This window comes from Elephas maximus, chromosome 12 (genome assembly GCF_024166365.1).
Source record: "Elephas maximus indicus isolate mEleMax1 chromosome 12, mEleMax1 primary haplotype, whole genome shotgun sequence".
In the NCBI taxonomy this organism is placed as follows: domain Eukaryota; kingdom Metazoa; phylum Chordata; class Mammalia; order Proboscidea; family Elephantidae; genus Elephas; species Elephas maximus.
In genome coordinates this window covers 47489697-47508292 of record NC_064830.1, presented here as the reverse complement: position 1 = coordinate 47508292, position 18596 = coordinate 47489697, and the positions used below count along the sequence as shown (strand labels likewise).

Genomic DNA, 18596 nt, shown 5'->3' with positions numbered 1-18596 from the left:
ATTGCCTTGACTTCCTCTCCATTTGAAAGTTCTATACCTACATTGCTTATTCCACCTTTTATTATTTTGATGTTGTTGTCATTTACAGATTGACATCTCTGGTACCTTGTTTTAAATCTTTTAGTTTTATTTTAACACTGACAGTTCATTACCTAGGTTCTTATCTGGCTGATGCTGTCCTGTGTCCTGGATTCATTCAGGTTGTTGTCTGATGCTTTTGGTCCTCTAACTGAAGGACTCCCTTTAATATATCTTGTAAGTTTGGTTTGGTTTTTACAAATCCCCTTAATTTTTGTTTATCTGGAAATGTCCTAATTTTACCATCATATTTGAGAGAGAGTTTTCCAGGATAGATTATTCTTGGTTGGCACTTTCTTTCTTTGAGGTTTTTATATATGCCATCCCCTTGCCTTCTTGCCTGCATAGTTTCTGCCAAGTAATCAGAGTTTAGTCTTATTTTTTCCCCTTTGTAAGTGACTTCTCATTTTTCTTGAGCTGTTCTCAGGATTCTTTCTTTTTCTCTGGTTTTGGCCAGTATGATTACATATCTTGATGACTTTCTTTTGGAGTCTATTCTATACAGGGTTTGTTGAGCTTAAATAGTCAGCTTCTTGTCTTTCAAAATATTAGGGAAGTTTTCTGCTGGGAAATCAACAATCCTCTCTGTGTTTTCCATTTTCTACCCCTGTTCTGGAACTCTGATGACTAGCAAATTTTTGCTCTTGATTGTTTCCCACATAATTCTTAGATTTTCTTCAGTCTTTTCTCTGATTATTTCTCAAAGTAGCATCAATGGATTTCTCTTTAATTTTGCTGATTCTGTCTTCCTTTTTTCAAATTTGCTCCTAAAACCTTCTACTGAGTTGTCCATTTCTAAAATTTTGTTGTTTATCTTTTGGATTTCTAGTTTCTGTTTTTGTATAATTTCTAATTATTTATTTTGATGTTTTGTTCTCGTGTTATTTTCCTGAATTCTTCTATTGCTTTGCCTGTATTTGTCTTTATTTTGGCTATGTTCTGGTTGATTTTGTCTGTGTTTTCCATTATTTTGTCTATTTTTTCTTAGTTTTTCTTGATGTCTTTCCTAATCTCTTATCGAGCCCTAATTATTAGTCTTTTGAATCCTGTACCAGGTAGTTCCACTGCCTTTCCTTCTACTGGAAGGTCATCTGATTATTTTAGTCACTTGCTGGAGCCATCTTGTCCTGCTTTTTTATATCCTTCAGTATTGTCTGCTGTTTCTGGGACATTCAAGTATTATTTTCTTTGTTTATTGACTAAGTTTGTTTAGTCTTGCTTTTTTGTTTTGATATGTCTGGGCAGGCATGCTGGCGTGCTTTGTTGCTTGCTTGTCTATGGACATGATAGTTTTAATCACCTTGTCTGGACAGGCAGGGCTCGTTGCTCAGCTATGATGCAACGGGGCAGGTCCAGCGGTGGGGGGGTGGGGGGGTGGGGGGTGGGGGGGTGGGTTGGGTCCTTCATCTGTGGTGCAGCAGGCAGAGCCAGTGGGGAGGGAGGTGGCACGGGGTCAGTTCCACTTTGGGCCTTGGTGTGGTGGGACAGAGATGGCAGGGAGGGAGATGATGCATGGCCAGTTTAGCTCAGGACCAAGAGTGTGGTGGGGCAGTGCTGGCGGGGAGGGAAATGGTGCAGGGCCAGTTCCACTTTGGGCCATTGCACAGTGAGGCAGAGCCAGTGGGGAAGAAGGTGACGAGAGGTCAGTTCTGTTCAGGGCCACAGCACAGCAAGGCAGAGGGGAGAAATGGAGTAGGGGGAGAAGGGAGGGTGTGGATGGGGCTAGATGGGGGAGAGGAATAGGGGTGTTCCTACTGTGATCCCTGGCAGTTGGGGTAGCCAGGTTGGGGTGGTTCGTGCTGCTATTCACCAGAAGGGTGGTGGTTGTAGGAGCATGCTCCTCTGGTTACCATATGAGAGTGTCTGGGCACTTCCTTGAGCTGCAGCCAGCAAATTGGGTCTTACTTTGCTCCGGGTATGTCCTTCCAATTCTCTATCTCCTATAGGGAATTCCACGAAGGCACCTTTCTGTGCTCTTCATGTGGGGTTTTTGGTTTATCCCAAGGTGGCCATGCTGTGTCATGCCAGTTGGCAGGGAACCTCCACTCTGTATCTCTAGTTGCTTGCTGTTTCTGATCAGTTTTTTCTTTTCAGTGGCTTCTAGTCTAATACTTTATCCCTTTATTTAAGGTTCAGGGTTCCAGGATTGATGTCTGTATCCGTTCTACTTGGTTTTTTTGGGTCTTTGTTACAGAAGGATGTCTTAGTGAGTCTGACTAGTTTGCTATCTTGGCTCCGCCTCCCTATCTAATCTATCAAGTTGCTGTTATCAGTTTGATCCCATATAGATTGTTCTTAAAAGAGCACGATCGTCAAGGCAGATATTCTTTACTAGTTCAGCTAAACTCTTCTTTGGTTTTTGTGTGTGTGTATGTGTTTAGGTGAAAGTTTACAGAGCCAATTAGTTTCTCATTCAAAAATTTATACACAAATTGTTTTGTGACATTGGTTGTAATCTCTACAATGTGTCAGCACTCTCCCTCTTTCCACACTGGTTCCCCTGTTTCCATTCATCCAGTTTTCCTTTCCCTTCCTGCCTTCTTGTCTTTGCTTTTGGGCAGGTATTGCCTATTTGGTCTCATATACTTTATGGATCTAAGAAGCACGTTCCTCCCCTGTGTTATTGTTTGTTTTATAGGCCTATCTAATCTTTGAGTGGTAGGTGAACTTCGGACAATGGTTTCAGTTCTGAGTTAGAAGGGTGTCTGGGGGCCATAGTCTCAGGAGTTCCTCCAGTCTCTGTCAGACCAGTAAGTCTGGTCTTTTTTGTGAAATTCTTAATTTCTTATGGATTTATTCCTACCAAAAAAAAAAAGATTTTTTCTTTTTTTTTTCTGGAGTTGCAAGTGTATTCTAAACAGGGCTTCGACTGCTTCAAACCAGAATGAATGATGCGAAGCCCTGGTTCTAAAAGCTGTTCTTGCTGTGCAAGCTGTGGAATGGCTTGGTATTTCACCCATGGGGAAGGTAGGGAACAGGCATGCTTGGGGAAACCCATACATATCTCATTCCCTCCCTCCTCACTGACCTGGGACGCACGGGCCTTAAGGAACTCTTATTGGGAAGCTGTGGACCTTGTTGCTGATTGGGCAGGACTGGAAAGAGTAAGGGTAAAATTCCACCTTTGAAAGCCTCCTCCTCCTCTGAACCCCTGTGACACTTACTGTGGCCCAGTCCTTTGGCTGTTAGCGTGAGACCTGTATTTCTTTCTGTGTGCCTTCTCATCTGTCCCTCAACTAGGTTGTAAGGCACTGTGCATGCTACGTGCCTATCTGTGTGCACAGGGGACAGCACCCAGAAGGCCCAATAAATGGTGATTATCATCACTGCTGCCACTGCCACCAATGACAATAAATAACAAGATAAAAGGAGAAAGAGGAGGAAATCCAGCCCTCTCACCCTGGATCTGCTGTCATCAGCTTCTCTCTTTCCGATGTCCCAGGCACTTCATTCATTCTCTGGGCCTCATTATCTCCACATTTCAGCGCTTATCAGACCAAGTTCTTACCGTCTCTTGCTAATGCATCTGGTGTATTCGGTTTTTTTTTTTTTCCATGCCACCATTTTCTCACAAAGGCCCTCTTGCCTGGGAATACCTTCCTTATCCCTTCTGATACATCCGACAAAGCTAATTCAAGTCCTGCCTTCACAGGGTTGCCCTGACCACATTGTCCATATCACTTTTGGCACAGCCCAGTACAACACTACTGACTGAGTTCCTGTTGACTCTTTTTTTCATCTGGGTTCCCCACCCTGCCCAGCTACTTCTTAAGCTCATTGAGGACAGTGGCCATGTTTGGTTTTCTCATGTACCCTCCTTGGCACCCAGCATAGGGCAGGGTGCTCAGTACATGCCCTTTAATTAGTTGGGAGAAAGGGGGAGAGAGGTTTGGGTGAACTGAAATAATGGATTTTTCTCCCTCAGAGAGGGGGTGGGGGGAGGGCAACCCCCACTGGGGGTCCTGTTTTACTTCCTTTGCCCCTCATAAAAGATAAGAAGCAAAGTGGTGTTCTGAGGGAATACCCCACCTAAGGGCTAGGTCTACTAACCAGGGTCCCTGTTCAAAGAAATCAAATGCCTGATCCAAAGGACAGTGTGCTTCCATTGGTGTGGGCTGGCTGGGGGCTGCTCCCTGCCCTTCCACTCCCTGCTCTCTGTCTTGCAATGGCTAATACAGCTGAAGTATAGGGGCTTATTGTACCCAGCAGACACATCCACTGGGGACATGGAGAGAAATCTTTCTAATGCAAAGAAGAAGAAAAAACAAGATGCTGTCATTGGAATTCTAACAAGAGGGCAACTTGGATGGAGAAAAAGTAAATGGGAAAATCAGATCTCTGTCTGGTGGCCTGGGAAAAGCTAAAGCAATAACAGAGAACCCTTGACATTGCATTCTGGTTGCTGACTCATTCCAGATGGCCCTAGGGGACCTTTGGAGCCTGGGGAAGTCTGTCATAGTTCTGGTAAAACTGGCCAACTCACATTGAGTATTTACTGTGGGCCAGGAACATGGTACACACTTGACAAGTGTTGTGTCAGGACTTATGATCTGGGTTTTGCCGAAAGGGAGTTGAGGCCCTGAACTCACATAGCTTATGAAGAGTGAAGCCAGGATTTGAGCCCAGGTCTTCGTGACTCTAAAGACCCTGCTTGTCCCAGGTACCACCCTAGGCCCTTAAAACTGCAGATGCAATACAACTGTAAAATGATAGAAAGCTGGATAGGAGTTGGGATGTGAGCCAGCTCCACACCCAAGTAAAGATTTCCACACAGACTGTGAGGAAACTGCCCCACCCCTGGGAAGAGCAGACCTGAGGCCCCACCAAAAGTCCCCTCCCCAGATGTCTGTGGCCCAGCCTCTGGGACAAGGAGGTCAAACCCCCCAGTGGTCAGAACTGGCTGTCCCCAGGGTGTGAGAAGTTTCCCTAGTGGCCCAGACACATTGTCCTAGGACCCTGTGGGCGTCTTACAGCTCCTCTCCTCAGAGCAGTGTGAATAGTGGGAGTGGCAGTAGAGACCCTGCCCCTCCTGGAGGCCCATGTCCTGACTCATGGCCTCGGGCCCACTCACCATGCTGTTCCAGAGATTCAAGGCAAGTCCGATGAGATCCTGGAGTGGTGGCTCCCCCTGAAAGAGACCCAAGTAAGAAAAGAACCCCTCTGTGCCCCCAAAAGGGATGCAATAGGCCTGCCTCCAACACATGCTTTTCCCTGGTGTAGAGATAGGGGTTCCTGAACCTTCCATACTCTCCCCTCAGTACACCATCAGCAATGGTAAGCATTTATAGGATTGCTGTCTAGGGTCAGGGCTCAGAGATAGGGGCTTACAGAAGCAGGTCAAGCCTTTGATTGCTCAGTGTTCATGGGCTTCTACACAACTGAACTGAACAGAAGGAGCCAGTGACAAGGAAGTGGTTCAGGTGTGGTCTGAGTGGGAGATGAATGGAGGGGATGGGAAGGTGATAATCTCCTCCTCCTCTTAAAGCATTACTTTAAACATCTTAGTCCTGGAGCACGAATGATGACTCTAGCAGTCAAGAGCCAGGCTCCTTGAGGCTCCAAGGCTTCATGTGTGAGCCCACCCAGAGTGCTACATGGTCTAGGTGGCTGCACTGGAGCAAGGGGCATTTGCCCATCTACCCAGGGGACCACTTGAACCTGTTGTCCCTTGTAGGGATGGGTGCAGAAGAGAGTGCAGAGGGGGGGAGCATGACTGGTGCTCCTGGAAATTCTGCCCTGAGTGATTACAACATAGCTAAGAGGTACTAAGTGCTTCCTAAGTGCCAGGCCAGCCCCGGTTCTGTGTATTTATTACTTCGTGTGACCCTTACAACAACTCTAGAGGTAGGGGTACTCATAACAATCCTGATTTTACAAATGAGGAACTGAGGCACAGAGAGTTCAAACAACTTGCCCAAGGTCATACAGCTGACCCATTCCAAGGCGAGGATTAGAAGACATGAATCTGAAGAGCCCATGCATTTGAGCTCTGGGCTGCCCTGCCTTTAAGAACCTGCCTCTCGGGGCTATCCAACCTTGTGGGGAATGACACAAGAAAGTATAAGAACATCGCAGCATTTGTCCCTGAGACAACATATCCTGGGTTCAGTGAAGCTGATTGGGTTGGGTCTTCTGCAGAGGTGATGGGTCGGAGAGGGGAGTCAGGGTAGAACTGTGGCCCAGGCCCCCTCTCCAGTCTGCGCCCCTGTGCCTCAACTATAGCTCTCACTCACCAAGAGGGGCAACAGGGCTGTCTCAGAGAAGAGAGGCTGGAAAACAACCGTGAATGACTCCTGCTCACTGTACTTGCTGGAGGCCAGGAGCTCCTCCCAGGTTTTCTGAAGGAAGGGAGCAGAGAGGCAAACAGTCAGAAGCATGAGCAAGGTAGAGCCTGCCCCACCCTGGAACAATTCCAAAACTCCCTCTTTATCTCATGCTTCCCAGCTCTCTGAGGAACCAAGCTGGGGTTTTGTTCTCCTCTGAAGCCCCAGCAGTCAGGCAATAGCACAGGTAGACCTGAAATATATTATCTGGAAGCTCAGGAAATATAAGCCTGCCCAGCATCTGGCTAGACACCCCACCATCTCCTCAAGGGCTAAGTTCTTTAGAGGGGTGTGCTGTTAACCATGTTAAAAAAAAAAGTGGTCATTTCCGGAGTGAGAAGCACCTCACAACTCCAAACATAACTTTTTTAAACAAAACCATCATGTTAAACATGGCAGTAGAAACTGCGCTTTGAGCTGTTTGCGACGATGGTTTTCATGAGCCACCACACTCTCTTGGGGTCTCTTCTGTAAACTAGAAAGCATATCTTCAGGAGCCCTGACTCTCCCACTGGAGCTATGGCCTGGGGTACAGGCACAGCCTGAGCAAAACCAGCTCCCTGGCCACATGCAGTAGTACACGTGGTAAATTACCAAGAGCCTTTCAGAAGGAATTTGCAAAGTTCTTCACTATATTTTACCTGAAGCTCCTCCACCCTTCCCCCTCTGCCCTGTCCCATAGGAGGAATATTCAATAGTCATTAGGAAGCTCTCTTTGGTTCCTGACTCTCAGTCCCAAATCCAGTTGACGCAGTCCCATGTTAGCAAACTTAGCATTGGTTGAGCTGTGCCCTAATTCTGTTCTTCTCCATGGCCACCTCATCCCCTGTGAGCCAGCAACCCAGTCTCCCAGGGCGGGCTCACCTGATAGGACCACTGCATCACAACCCTGGACAGCTTTGAAGTCTCCATGGAGCATCTGCAGGGCTCTGCTGGGGGGCTGCAGGTGGAACGAGAAGAAAGAGAGAACTGGTGCAGTGCTAGGTGCCATCAGCCTGCCCCTTGGGGGAAGAAGGGGTGACGGAAACTGGAAGTTGCTTAGGGAGTGGGGAAGAATTTGGAAGTCTTAGAAGTGGCATGAGAAGGAAGGAAGCAAATGTTGGGGAGAATATAGGGTGAGAAGGTACATTGTGAACCTCTTGTTCCCCACCTACCCCTTCTGTAGGGGTGGGATGTGGAGATGGGCTCCATCTCCTGGTATACCCTCCCCTCCTTTGCTCCTCACATGTGAAACCTGCGTCCTATCCTCCCCTCCCCGACTCTGTATTCCTTTTGCCTTTCTTCCTTCTCAAATGCCTCCTCTCCCGCTTAGTACTGTCTTTCTCTCCTTTTTCCTGTTGCCACCATCTCTAGTTGTCTCTACCCTGACTTTTACCTGTGAACTTCTTTTCTGGGTGCAAAACCAAAAATTGTAGGGTTTGGGTCCAAATAACTTAAATTTGATGAAAATTTTTAGAAATGTATGGAAATCATGCTCTGTGAAGATGAAATACATTTAGGCTAAATTGTTTTCTTTCCAATTTCCAGAAGCAACGATTCTTGGTTTAGAGATGATTTGTCAAACCCATTGTTTAATTCTCAAATCATTCTGGCAGGGGTAGGTCATCTGGCAACACATCAGCCAGACCAAAGATTTCATCCTTCAAACTCAGTCCCCAAAGCATACTCGGCAGGGGATTTCCCCTGACTGCCACTGACTAGCTGTGTGGTCCGTACACATTACTTACCACTGTCACTCTCCACTTGTGTAAATTCCCTCATAGGATTAATGCACACAAGTGCCCTACTCAGTGCCTGCACATGGTAGCCACTCAACAGATGTTGGTTGCCTTCCATTCCGTTTTTACCTGAGCTGAGTGTCCTGATGCCAGTGAGAGAAGCCCATAGCCTCAGAGAGATCCACCAGGTTCACAAATACTTTGGGGACCTAGGAGTACACAACAGAGAAGAAAATGAGCATTCATCAAGTCACCATTACTGCTCAGAAGCCTCTCTGGAACCCTGGGCTCTGGTCGAACATGTTAGGCCTCTCCTTTGTTAAATAGGCACACTCTTTTGGGAGGTGTTCAGTTGGACTCTGTCCAAAGCTTCCAGCAATGCCATTCCAGAAAGGTATTACTCACCATCCCTCACGGAAGCAGAGTGCCTCCCCACCATGGTGCCAACAGGGAGCAAGCCCACAGTGGCAAGATCTGTAGACCCTCTCCAACAGAAGAGCTGCCACCCAGGGGGAGGAGATGGGAAAGTGAGAGCCATAGAGTTCCCCCTAGGATCCCCAGAACCTTCAGTATTCATCATGGTCACTCCAGGAGGGAAACCTTGATGGCTGTCAGGGCCCCTCCAGTCTGTCATCACCCCAGATTCAGTCAGACAGTGGCCTCAAGAAAGAGTAGGTCCATCAACTCTTCCGTAAGGAACTGTGCTTTATTTCTTTCTCCTCAGGGGTCTCAGAAATATCCTTGCAAGAGTAGACAACTCTATGCCTGATCCATGTTTTAATTTAAAAGGGTGAAAAGACAGCTTCTCCAGAGCTTTCCCTTTCCCTAGAGAATGATCTCCCTTAAAGGAGTTCATTTCCTCCTTCCCATGGGAGGCCATTTGGGAATAAAACCCAGAACTCGCCCTCCCATCCTTGGACAGGCAGCTGTCTCCCAGCTGCAAAGGCCCCAGGTCTTCTGTGCTATGGAGCTGTGGAAGCTGTAAGCCTCACCTCCTGATGCAGGTAGTCCAGGGTTCGGGTCAGCTTGTCCATGCTATACTTCACGTGGCTGTTCTGTGAGAAAGAAATGTGCCCAGTGAGGGTGGGACAGGGAGAACCATGCCCACAAGGCTGAGGAAGCCCAGACTCCAGTGGGCCTGAGCCCCTTCCCTGGCTGAGATGGCAGTGGCAAGGACAAATTTAGACCCTGGTTTCCCACCAATAAGTGTAACACTCCCAGTACTTCCTGGATTTCCTCCAGTCTCTGGGTTCCCAAGCCATCATCCACCTGGAGAAAAACCAACCCCATCTAGGTAGGTGTCCCATATTAGGAAAGGGCACACTGAAGGTCAGGGCAAGGTAAAACACCCCTGATACAATCGTGACACTCATGTTGAGGGGCGGAAGACTGGACTTGTTCATAAAGGCTGCTGGGATCACTTTTATCTGAGGAAAATCAGATCCAAAGGGAGAACTCAATTAATCCTGGTTTTAAGACTCCAGGATTTGAGGCCTCAGACTTCCACTTGGTGCTATTTTCTCAGACCCCATCCCTGCCACATTTGCCCTGAGTAAGAAAAGGATTCCCAGAGGAAGAGACCGAGTAGGCTTCTGCCACCTGGGTATGTCCCCTAGCAATTAAGAGCTCGGCTACTAACCAAAAGGTCAGCAGCTCGAATCTACCAGGTGCTCCTTGGAAACCCTATGGGACAGTTCTCTGTCCTATAGAGTCACTATAAGTCAATTGACTTGACAGCAATGGTGTTTTTTTTTTTTTTCCTCTACACATCCAACATACACACACACACACACACACACACACCTGTTCCTTCCCTGCAGGTAATAAAAATAAATAAACAAACGAGAGCACCTCCAATTTCAGCCCTGGCTTGTCTTTTCAGTGTAAAAATAACCAAATAAAAATAAAGTTGACAACCAGACTAACTGTTAAGCTACCTGCACACTGACTGTCCCCTGAGGTGACTTGGCTCAGATAGGAGACAAGGAAGGCCCAGGTGCTGTTCTGTTTCCTGAGGGGACACAGGCAGTGACTCTGGAGACAGCTGCCAATCTCCTGGACCCACAGTGCTGGAGAAAACAATGCAACATTCCTTTGAGAAATGGAATGTTCGTGTTTCAGGGAGACTTCCTTTGGGAGGCAGCTCAGTTTCGAGAACCATGATAAAGCTTGTACTAGTTTTCTCCTGTCCAAGCGAGTCTGTCTCTGAGCAAGGCATTAAGCATCACACTTTCCTTTCTGAAGACCCTTGAGAACTCTGTCTAGAAACATCCTTGTTGCCCATCTGTCCGGCATTCAGGGCATTCTGCTTCCTTAAGGCAGCAGGGCTAACCCCAGTGCAGACGGTTAATGTGCTTGGCTGCTAACCAAAAGGTTGGAGGCTTATGTCCACCGGAGGTGCCCCCGAAGAAAGACCAGGTGATCTATTCTTGAACACCAGTCACTGAGAACCTGTGGAGCACAGCTCTACTCCGACACACATGGGGTCACTGTGAGTCAGAGCTGACTCGACGCAACCAGTGGTGTAGCAGGGGACTCCTGCCCGGCCCCCCAGTGGGAACCCTGCTTCAGATCCTTCTCGGCGGAGGTGCTTGTTCCCAGCTGCTGACTGAATGGGGCCACCCAGCCCTTTCAGGCCTGAATGGTTGTCACTTGGGGCACCAACTGTCCTTGTTCCTCAGTGGAAGACATTACACTCACATGTAATGTCTCTCCTCTATAAGGTTGCACATCATATAGTCCGTCTTGACCCCAATGTCAGGAAAAAGTTTATTTTTCCAAATGAACTTGTACCTTTCTACGTAGATTTTTTGGTCCCTAGATCTCAAAGAATGCTCTAGTATCAAACACGTTTGTTTCCTTGGGATTTGTTCCAAAGAGTTAGGGTGCTTAGTCAGAAGGTGGGAACCTTTTCAGGTTTCCTGAGCCACACCGCCAGTGTGTCCTCCCAGATGCTCACATCTGTTCCTAACACAGCTGCAGTGAGTAAATGTGTATGTTTTCTTGCGGTATCAGCAGCTTTGAGGTCTTTTTCCTTCATTTTGCTTTCTCTTCTTCTGATTTCTGATATTACTCATTAACAAAACTAGACTGTAAGTACAGACCAGCAAAAAAGAGTCCAGATTCTAAAAGTACCACATGTCACTGCTGTGACCCAAGCTACCACTTGCTCATGAAGTACCTGTGCTTGGAATAACGACCCACCAGGGAAGGCCTGGAGCATAGTCGTCACTGCCCAGCCAATAGGTCCTGATCTACTTCCTTATGGTTTTGGTCTTAAGAAATCCAAAAAGAGCCCTTATCTATTTCCCTCTAAAGGAGCCCAATTTCTTGTTGCTGTTAGTAGCCATCGAGTCAGTTCTGACACATGGCAACCCCATGTGTACAGAGTAGAATTGCGCCGTAGGGTTTTCAATGGCTATGACCTTTCAGAAGTAGATCACCGGCCTTTCTTCTGAGGTGCCTCTGGGTGGGTTTGAACCACCAACCTTTCAGTTAGTGGCTGAGCACTTAATTGTTTGCACCACTCAGGGACTCCAAGACCCCCCTGTTGTTGTTGTTGTGTGCCCTCAAGTCGATTCTGACTTATAGAGACCCTATAGGATAGAGTAGAACTGCCCCTTAGGGTTTCCTAGGCTGTAATCTTTACAGGAACAGATCGCCAGGTCTTTTCTCTCTCATGGAGCCACTGGTGGGTCCCAACCGCCAACCTTTTGGTTAGCAGCCAAGTACTTAAACCATTGCGCCACCAAGGCTCTTTCCAATGTTTTCTCCCTAAAAAAAAAAAAACTGCCATTGAGTCAGTTTCAACTCATAGCAACCCTAGAGGACAAAGCAAAACTGTCGCATAGGGTTTCCAAGGCTATAATCGTTATGGAAAGAGCCCTGGTGGCATAGTTGTTTAGCACACAGCTGTAAACTAAAAGGTGAGCGGTTGGAACCCACCAGCTGCTCCGTGGGAGAAAGATGTGGCAGTCAGCTTCTGTTAAGATTTCAACCTAGAAAACCCTATGGGGCAGTTCTGCTCTATCCTATAAGGTCGCTATGTGTCTGAGTCAACTTGATGACAAGTTTGGTTTGGTATCTTTATGTTGTAAGCAGGCTGCCATATCTTTCTCCTGTGGAGTGGCTGAAGGGTTTGAACCTCTGCTCTTTCAGGTAGCAGCCAAGTGCTTAACCACTATTCCACCAGGGCTCCTTAAAAAAATTAAGGCTTCCCTAAAAAAACCAACCTATTGCCGTTGAGTCGATTCTGACTCATAGCAACCCTGTAGGATAGACCAGAATTGCCCCATAGAGTTTCCAAGGGGTGCCTGGTGGATTTGAACTGCTGGTCTTTTGATTAGCAGCCGTAGCTCTTAACCACTACACCACAACAGTTTCCAAGGCCTCCCCCTGCAAAACACCAAAAAACAAACCATTGCTGTCAAGTCAATTTCGACTCATAGCAACACTATAGGGAGGCGAATTCCAAGTCCTAATATAGGGCAGGACAGTATTTTAACATTCCTTTTTAACACTAAAACACTTTATCCCCCATGTGAACTATTTTGGGAAACCCTCAACACATGACAAAGGCAAACAAAGCTGCTCTGTGAAGTCAGGGAGCAGCCTGGGGGCCACCTTCTCTGACTTGACTTTTGTCCTCAGAGACACCTCCAGTGGCCCCGGGACTCTGTACAGCACATTTTGACAACCACTGAGGGAGAGATTGTGCCTAGGGTGTGTTTTGAGGAATGTAAAAAAGGCTGTGTAAGGACTATTCCAAAAGGGGATGTTGAGCTATGCCACAGGGTTAGTCTGAAGATGGAGCTGTGCTATGGCCAGAGGCAAGCCCGGAAGACTAGGGGGTGAGTGGTGGGTCTGAGCTACAGAAGCTCAGGGAGGTGAAGGGAAGAGCAGGCAGGCCTAGGCCAGGGGAGCCAAGTGAGGCAGACCTAGGCACCACAAGGCCCTTCAAAGGAAATAAAAATGGAGGCGAGATTTATTCTTGGCTCAAAGATTTGGTGGTCTTTGTGCAAAAGGAAAAATCAAGATGGAAGAAAAAAAAAAGCAACGACAAGTGGATTTGAGCAGATGCTAGTGAGCATTGCTACAACGAACTGAATTTATGGTGGTCAAGTCACTGGTTTCCTGCCATTTAGAAGCTAGAGTGAAGCAGGATTACTCTTGTCATATGTTTAGCCAATTAAAACTATGAGGTGCTTTGTGTGAGTAAACTCAGTCCCGGTGTATCAACATGCCTTCATCTCGAGGGAATTCCACATGTTGACAAAAAACAAGAATTAGAAAGACTATAGGGAACAGGAGCTCTCAGACACTGATGGAAATGTGAATGGTTCAGCTACTCTGGAGGGCAATTAGGCAGTCCCTAAGGAGTCCCTGGGTGGTGCAAATGGTTACCATGTTCCGCTGCTAACCAAAAGGTTGAAGGTTTGAGTCTACCCAGAGGTCCCTCAAAAGAAAGGCCTGGTGATCTACAAAAAACTAGCCATGGAAAACCCTCACTATGAGTCAGAATCAACTCAACAGCAACTGATTTTCAAAATTATTCTCTTATTTGGTGTCTTATTAAAACTAAAACTGCACACATCTGACGACCAGCAGTTCTATGTCTAAGAATCGACTCTAGGCACTTTTCTTTAAGTGATTTTGAACATGATCCAGAGTCTAAGTTTCACATTGCAAGCCAGTACAGGTGTCCATGTAGAAATAAGTCAAAAGTTTCAGGAATCAACATTTACCTTACTACATGTAGTGAACTCTAATATTTTATAGTTTATTCTGTTTCTATTTGTTACAATTTTGGTTGTGATCCTTCAAACTTATTTTTTTACTCACTAATTTGAATCCACAGTTTGAAAAACATTTGTACATGTTCAAGTGAACAAGATTGTTTACTGTAGCATTGCTTATAATGGTGAAAAAGTAGAAATATCCAAATGGCCATCAAAAGGGAAATGGCAAAATAAAATGCAGTAAATTTACACTAGTCCGTTGTGTGACTAGATATAAAAAAAAAAAAAAATCGGTGAGTGAAAAAAACCTGCTCAATGATACATACAGTGTAATACTATTTATGTTAATTTTTTTTTCTCTTTTACACACACATAAAATAGTGAGGCTCACAGATCTAAAGATACATGGAAATTCATAGAATTACCTATCTTTAGAAACTGAGGGGGAGAAACAGGATTGAGGGTGGTGGCCAAAGGGTGTTCTAGCTTTGAGTGTAATATTTTCATTTTATAAAAGGAGAAAAGATTTGTGTATTGCTTGTGTAACTAAAATTTAATGAAAGTAAATACCGAACTTGTACAACAACAGGTACATAGACCAATGGAACAGAATTGAGAATCCAGACATAAATGCATCCACATATGAGCAGCTGATCCTTGACAAAGACCTCAAAACAGTTAAATGGGGAAAAGACAGTCTTTTAAACAAATGGTGCTGGTGTAACTGGATATCCATCTGCAAAAAAATGAAACAAGACCCATACCTCACTCCATGCACAAAAACTAACTCAAAATGGATCAAAGACCTAAATATAAAATCTAGAGCGCTAAAGATCATGAAAGAAAAAATAGGGACAGTGTTAGGAGCCCTAATACATGGCGTAAACAGTGTACAAAACACCATTAAGAATGCAGAAGAAAAACTAGGTAACTGGAAGCTCCTAAAAATGAAACACCTATGCTCATCCAAAGACTTCACCAAAAGAGTAAAAAGACCACCTACAGACTGGGAAAAAGTTTTTAACTATGACATTTCTGATCAGCCCCTGATCTCTAAAGTCTACATGATACTGCAAAAACTCCACTTCAAGAAGACAAATAACCCTATTAAAAAACAGACAAAAGATATGAATAGACACTTCACTAAAGAAGACATTCAGGTAGCTAACAGATACATGAGGAAATGTTCACGATCATTAGCCATTAGAGAAATGCAGATCAAAACTACAATGAGACTTCATCTCACTCCAACAAGGCTGGCATTAATCCAAAAAACACAAAATAATAAATGTTGGAGAGGCTGTGGAGAGATTGGAACACTTATACACTGCTGGTGGGAATATAAAATGGTACAACCACTTTGGAAATTGATTTGGTACTTCCTTAAAAAGCTAGAAATAGAACTACCATACAATCCAGCAATCCCACTCCTTGGAATATATCCTAGAGAAATAAGAGCCTTTACACAAACAGATATATGCACACTCATGTTTATTGCAGCTCTGTTTACAATAGCAAAAAGATGGAAGCAACCAAGGTGCCCATCAAGGGATGAATGGATAAATAAAGTTTGGTGTATTCACACAATGGAATACTACGCATCAATAAAGAACAGTGAAGAATCTGTGAAACATTTCATAACATGGAGGAACCTGGAAGGCATTATGCTGAGTGAAATCAGTCAGTTGCAAAAGGACAAATATTGTATAAGACCACTATTATAAGAACTTGAGAAATAGTTTAAACTGAGAAGAAAACATTTTTTTGTGGTTACGAGAGGGGGAAGGGAGGGAGGGTAGGAGAGGGGCTTTTGCTAATTAGATAGTAGATAAAAACTACTTTAGGTGAAGGGAAAGACAGCACACAATACAGGGGAGGTCAGCACAATTGGACTAAACCAAAAGCAAAGAAGTTTTCTGAATAAACTGAATGCTTCAAAGGCCAGCGTAGCAGGGGCAGGGGTCTGGGGAACATGGTTTCAGAGGACTTCTAAGTCAATTGGCATAATAAAATCTATTAAGAAAACATTCTACATCCCACTTTGAAGAGTGGCGTCTGGGGTCTTAAACGCTAGCAAGCAGCCATCTAAGATGCATCAATTGGTCTCAACGCACCTAGATCAAAGAAGAATGAAGAACACCAAGGGCACAAGGTAATTACGAGCCCAAGAGATAGAAAGGGCCACATGAACCAGAGACTACATCATCCTGAGATCAGAAGAACTAGACGGTGCCCGGCTACAACTGATGACTGCCCTGACAGGGAACACAACAGAGAACCCCTGAGGGAGCAGGAGAGCAGTGGGATGCAGACCCCAAATTCTCATAAGACCAGACTTAATGGTCTTACTGAGACTAGAAGGACCCGGTGGTCATGGCCCCCAGACCTTCTGTTGGCCCAGGACAGGAACCATTCCTGAAGCCAACTCTTCAGACATGGATTGGACTGGATAATGGGTTGGAGAGGGATGCTGGTGAGGAGTGAGCTTCTTGGATTAGGTGGACACTTGAGACTATGTTGGCATCTCCTGCCTGGAGGGGAGATGAGAGGGTGGAGGAGGTTAGAAGCTGGCGAAAGGGACACAAAAAAGAGAGAGTGGAGGGAGAGAGTAACTGGGAGTGTGTAGCAAAGTGTATATGGGTTTTTGTGTAAGAGACTGACTTGATTTGTAAACGTTTACTTAAAGCACAATAAAAATTATAAACAAAAACAATAAAAAAAGTAAACACTGAATATGTGAATACACGCACACAGGAACTTCATATATTTTAGAATACTTGAGGACACAAATACATGAAGAATGCAAGAATTCACGTAAGAATACTTGAGTGCAAGATAAAATGTACAGAAGAAATCATTAATGAGTAGAAGCATCTATGAATGCATTCACACGTGAAAAGTATGAACAAACTCATACTCATAGCATGAACAAATTCATCATAAATACAACGGCATATGTCTGCATGCAAGAAGAGAAAATTAGCTGATATAACAGAGGTGTATCTAAGATATGGTAGGTATGGCTAGTACCCTGGGTGCCACTTGACGGGGAGGAGGTGCCACCAAGTGGTTTCTGTTAACCTGGTGTGGCTCCATGCCCTTCCTCAAGCATGGTAGACACAGAGGTGTAGCGGGGGGGGGAGGGCAGAGGGGCACCTGCCCCCAGGCACAAGTTCAAAGGGGCACCAGATGAGGCAAGGAATGACATTCCAAGGTGCCTCAAATATGAAAGGCACCTAACCAAGGCAGCTGGTCAAGAGGGGAGAAGGCGCTTCTGCTGGCACATTGCTGCTATCAACATCTATTCATCTTGAAACTGGGGCACGGAGGGGCACGGGGGGGAAGCGCAATTTAGAGATTGCCCCTGGCACTCGTTACCCTCTCTATGCCTCTGGTTATGCATGAATATCATAATGTATGGATGGATTGGTGCATGGGTGCATGGTCCAGTGGATATATAGAGGAATACAGCAATGCCTAAATGCTTGTTTGAATACTTGAATGCATGAATGTATAAATTCATGAATAAATGCTGGTATGCATAATGACAAAAAAGAGAGTGGGGGCAGAAAATAAGTAGGGCATGTAAATTTCTCTTGGCATTGGAGAAAACAGTCAACCAAAAGAGGTGAACTAGAACATTAAACTCCGTTATCTATATGCTACAAGCCCAGGAGATCTGTAGGAACATGGAACTACCAAGAGCTGGTTGGGGAAAGCTGGTTTCCATTAGCATACCCCAGGGTCCAAGATTGTTTTAAAAAGGGGAATTTTGATGGAGGGCCAGGAGTCAATGGGGTCATGGGGCATTATGAGGAGGGCAAGAGTATATATTGTGGGAGAGAGGCAGCACCTCATTAATTTTACCCATGCCTGTGTCATGGCCTAGCAGAGGTCTGCAAGAAGGGCTGGGAGGACAGCGGGCAGGCAATTGGACTGTCTTAGGTGGCAGGGAAGCTTGGTGGCAGCCAGGCTGGAGGGTCCCGAGGAACATTTATGCCACCATGGCCTTGGCTTCTGAGCCACCTCTTATACTTTTTGAACCTGGAGGTTTTTAAGTAAGGACTTAAGTTATAGAAAGTCACCTACATAAAGAATAAGTGAAGCCATGTGTTTCACTCACCTAGAAGAAACACTCTACCTGGATAATAGGCAGCAGCTTTCCCAAATTAAACAACAGCTGGAGCTCGTGGCATCAAGGGGTGATGACAGAGTACACATCCTGCTTTCTCCTAAACTCAGTACTCATATGAAACCAAAATTAAAACCAGCAAAATAATTTTTCACTAGCTGGGAAGCTGATTTTTCTCAGCTGCAGGATGACCTTGGCTCAGCTTAGCTACCTGATCATGATCTGCAGGATAGTACATTAAGAACACCTATTCCTATATATGGTTCCTTGGGTTCCTACAGGTGGAGATCAGGCAGGTTAAGTTCACGTTCCCTTGGCTCCCCGCCCCAGCATTTACAAGTCCTGGGCTGCCTAGCCTGTGGTTTACCTGTTGGTTGGAGGAACACAGGTGGCACTGGCTTGCGTTGCTGAAGAACACATTGATGAGCTTCCAGTCATTCTGAAAACTGAGTTCCTGAGCAGCGTCAGAGAGAAACAGAGGTAAGACTTTGCACCCAAAGATGTCCTTCCTGCATGTCTTTCAAGTTCATACACCCACCTCCATAAAATCATATTTATGAGTTTTTTTTTTTTTCCAAAAGATGAAGTATATGGTAGGAATCTGGTA

General features: G+C 45.5%; 1 protein-coding gene across 1 annotated transcript in view; it reads right to left on the bottom strand.

Annotated features, from left to right (window-relative positions):
- Nucleotides 1–18596, bottom strand: part of PLB1 (phospholipase B1) — a 148953-nt gene that overhangs the window by 117235 nt on the left and 13122 nt on the right. The window contains exons 5-11 of the mRNA XM_049904022.1: nt 18269–18443; nt 14283–14295; nt 10046–10130; nt 9112–9174; nt 7266–7370; nt 6312–6416; nt 5150–5206 (exon numbers count right to left, since the gene is read on the bottom strand). Of these exons, the coding sequence (XP_049759979.1) occupies nt 5150–5206; nt 6312–6416; nt 7266–7370; nt 9112–9174; nt 10046–10130; nt 14283–14295; nt 18269–18443 (603 nt within the window). The remainder of the gene's footprint in view (nt 1–5149; nt 5207–6311; nt 6417–7265; nt 7371–9111; nt 9175–10045; nt 10131–14282; nt 14296–18268; nt 18444–18596) is intronic.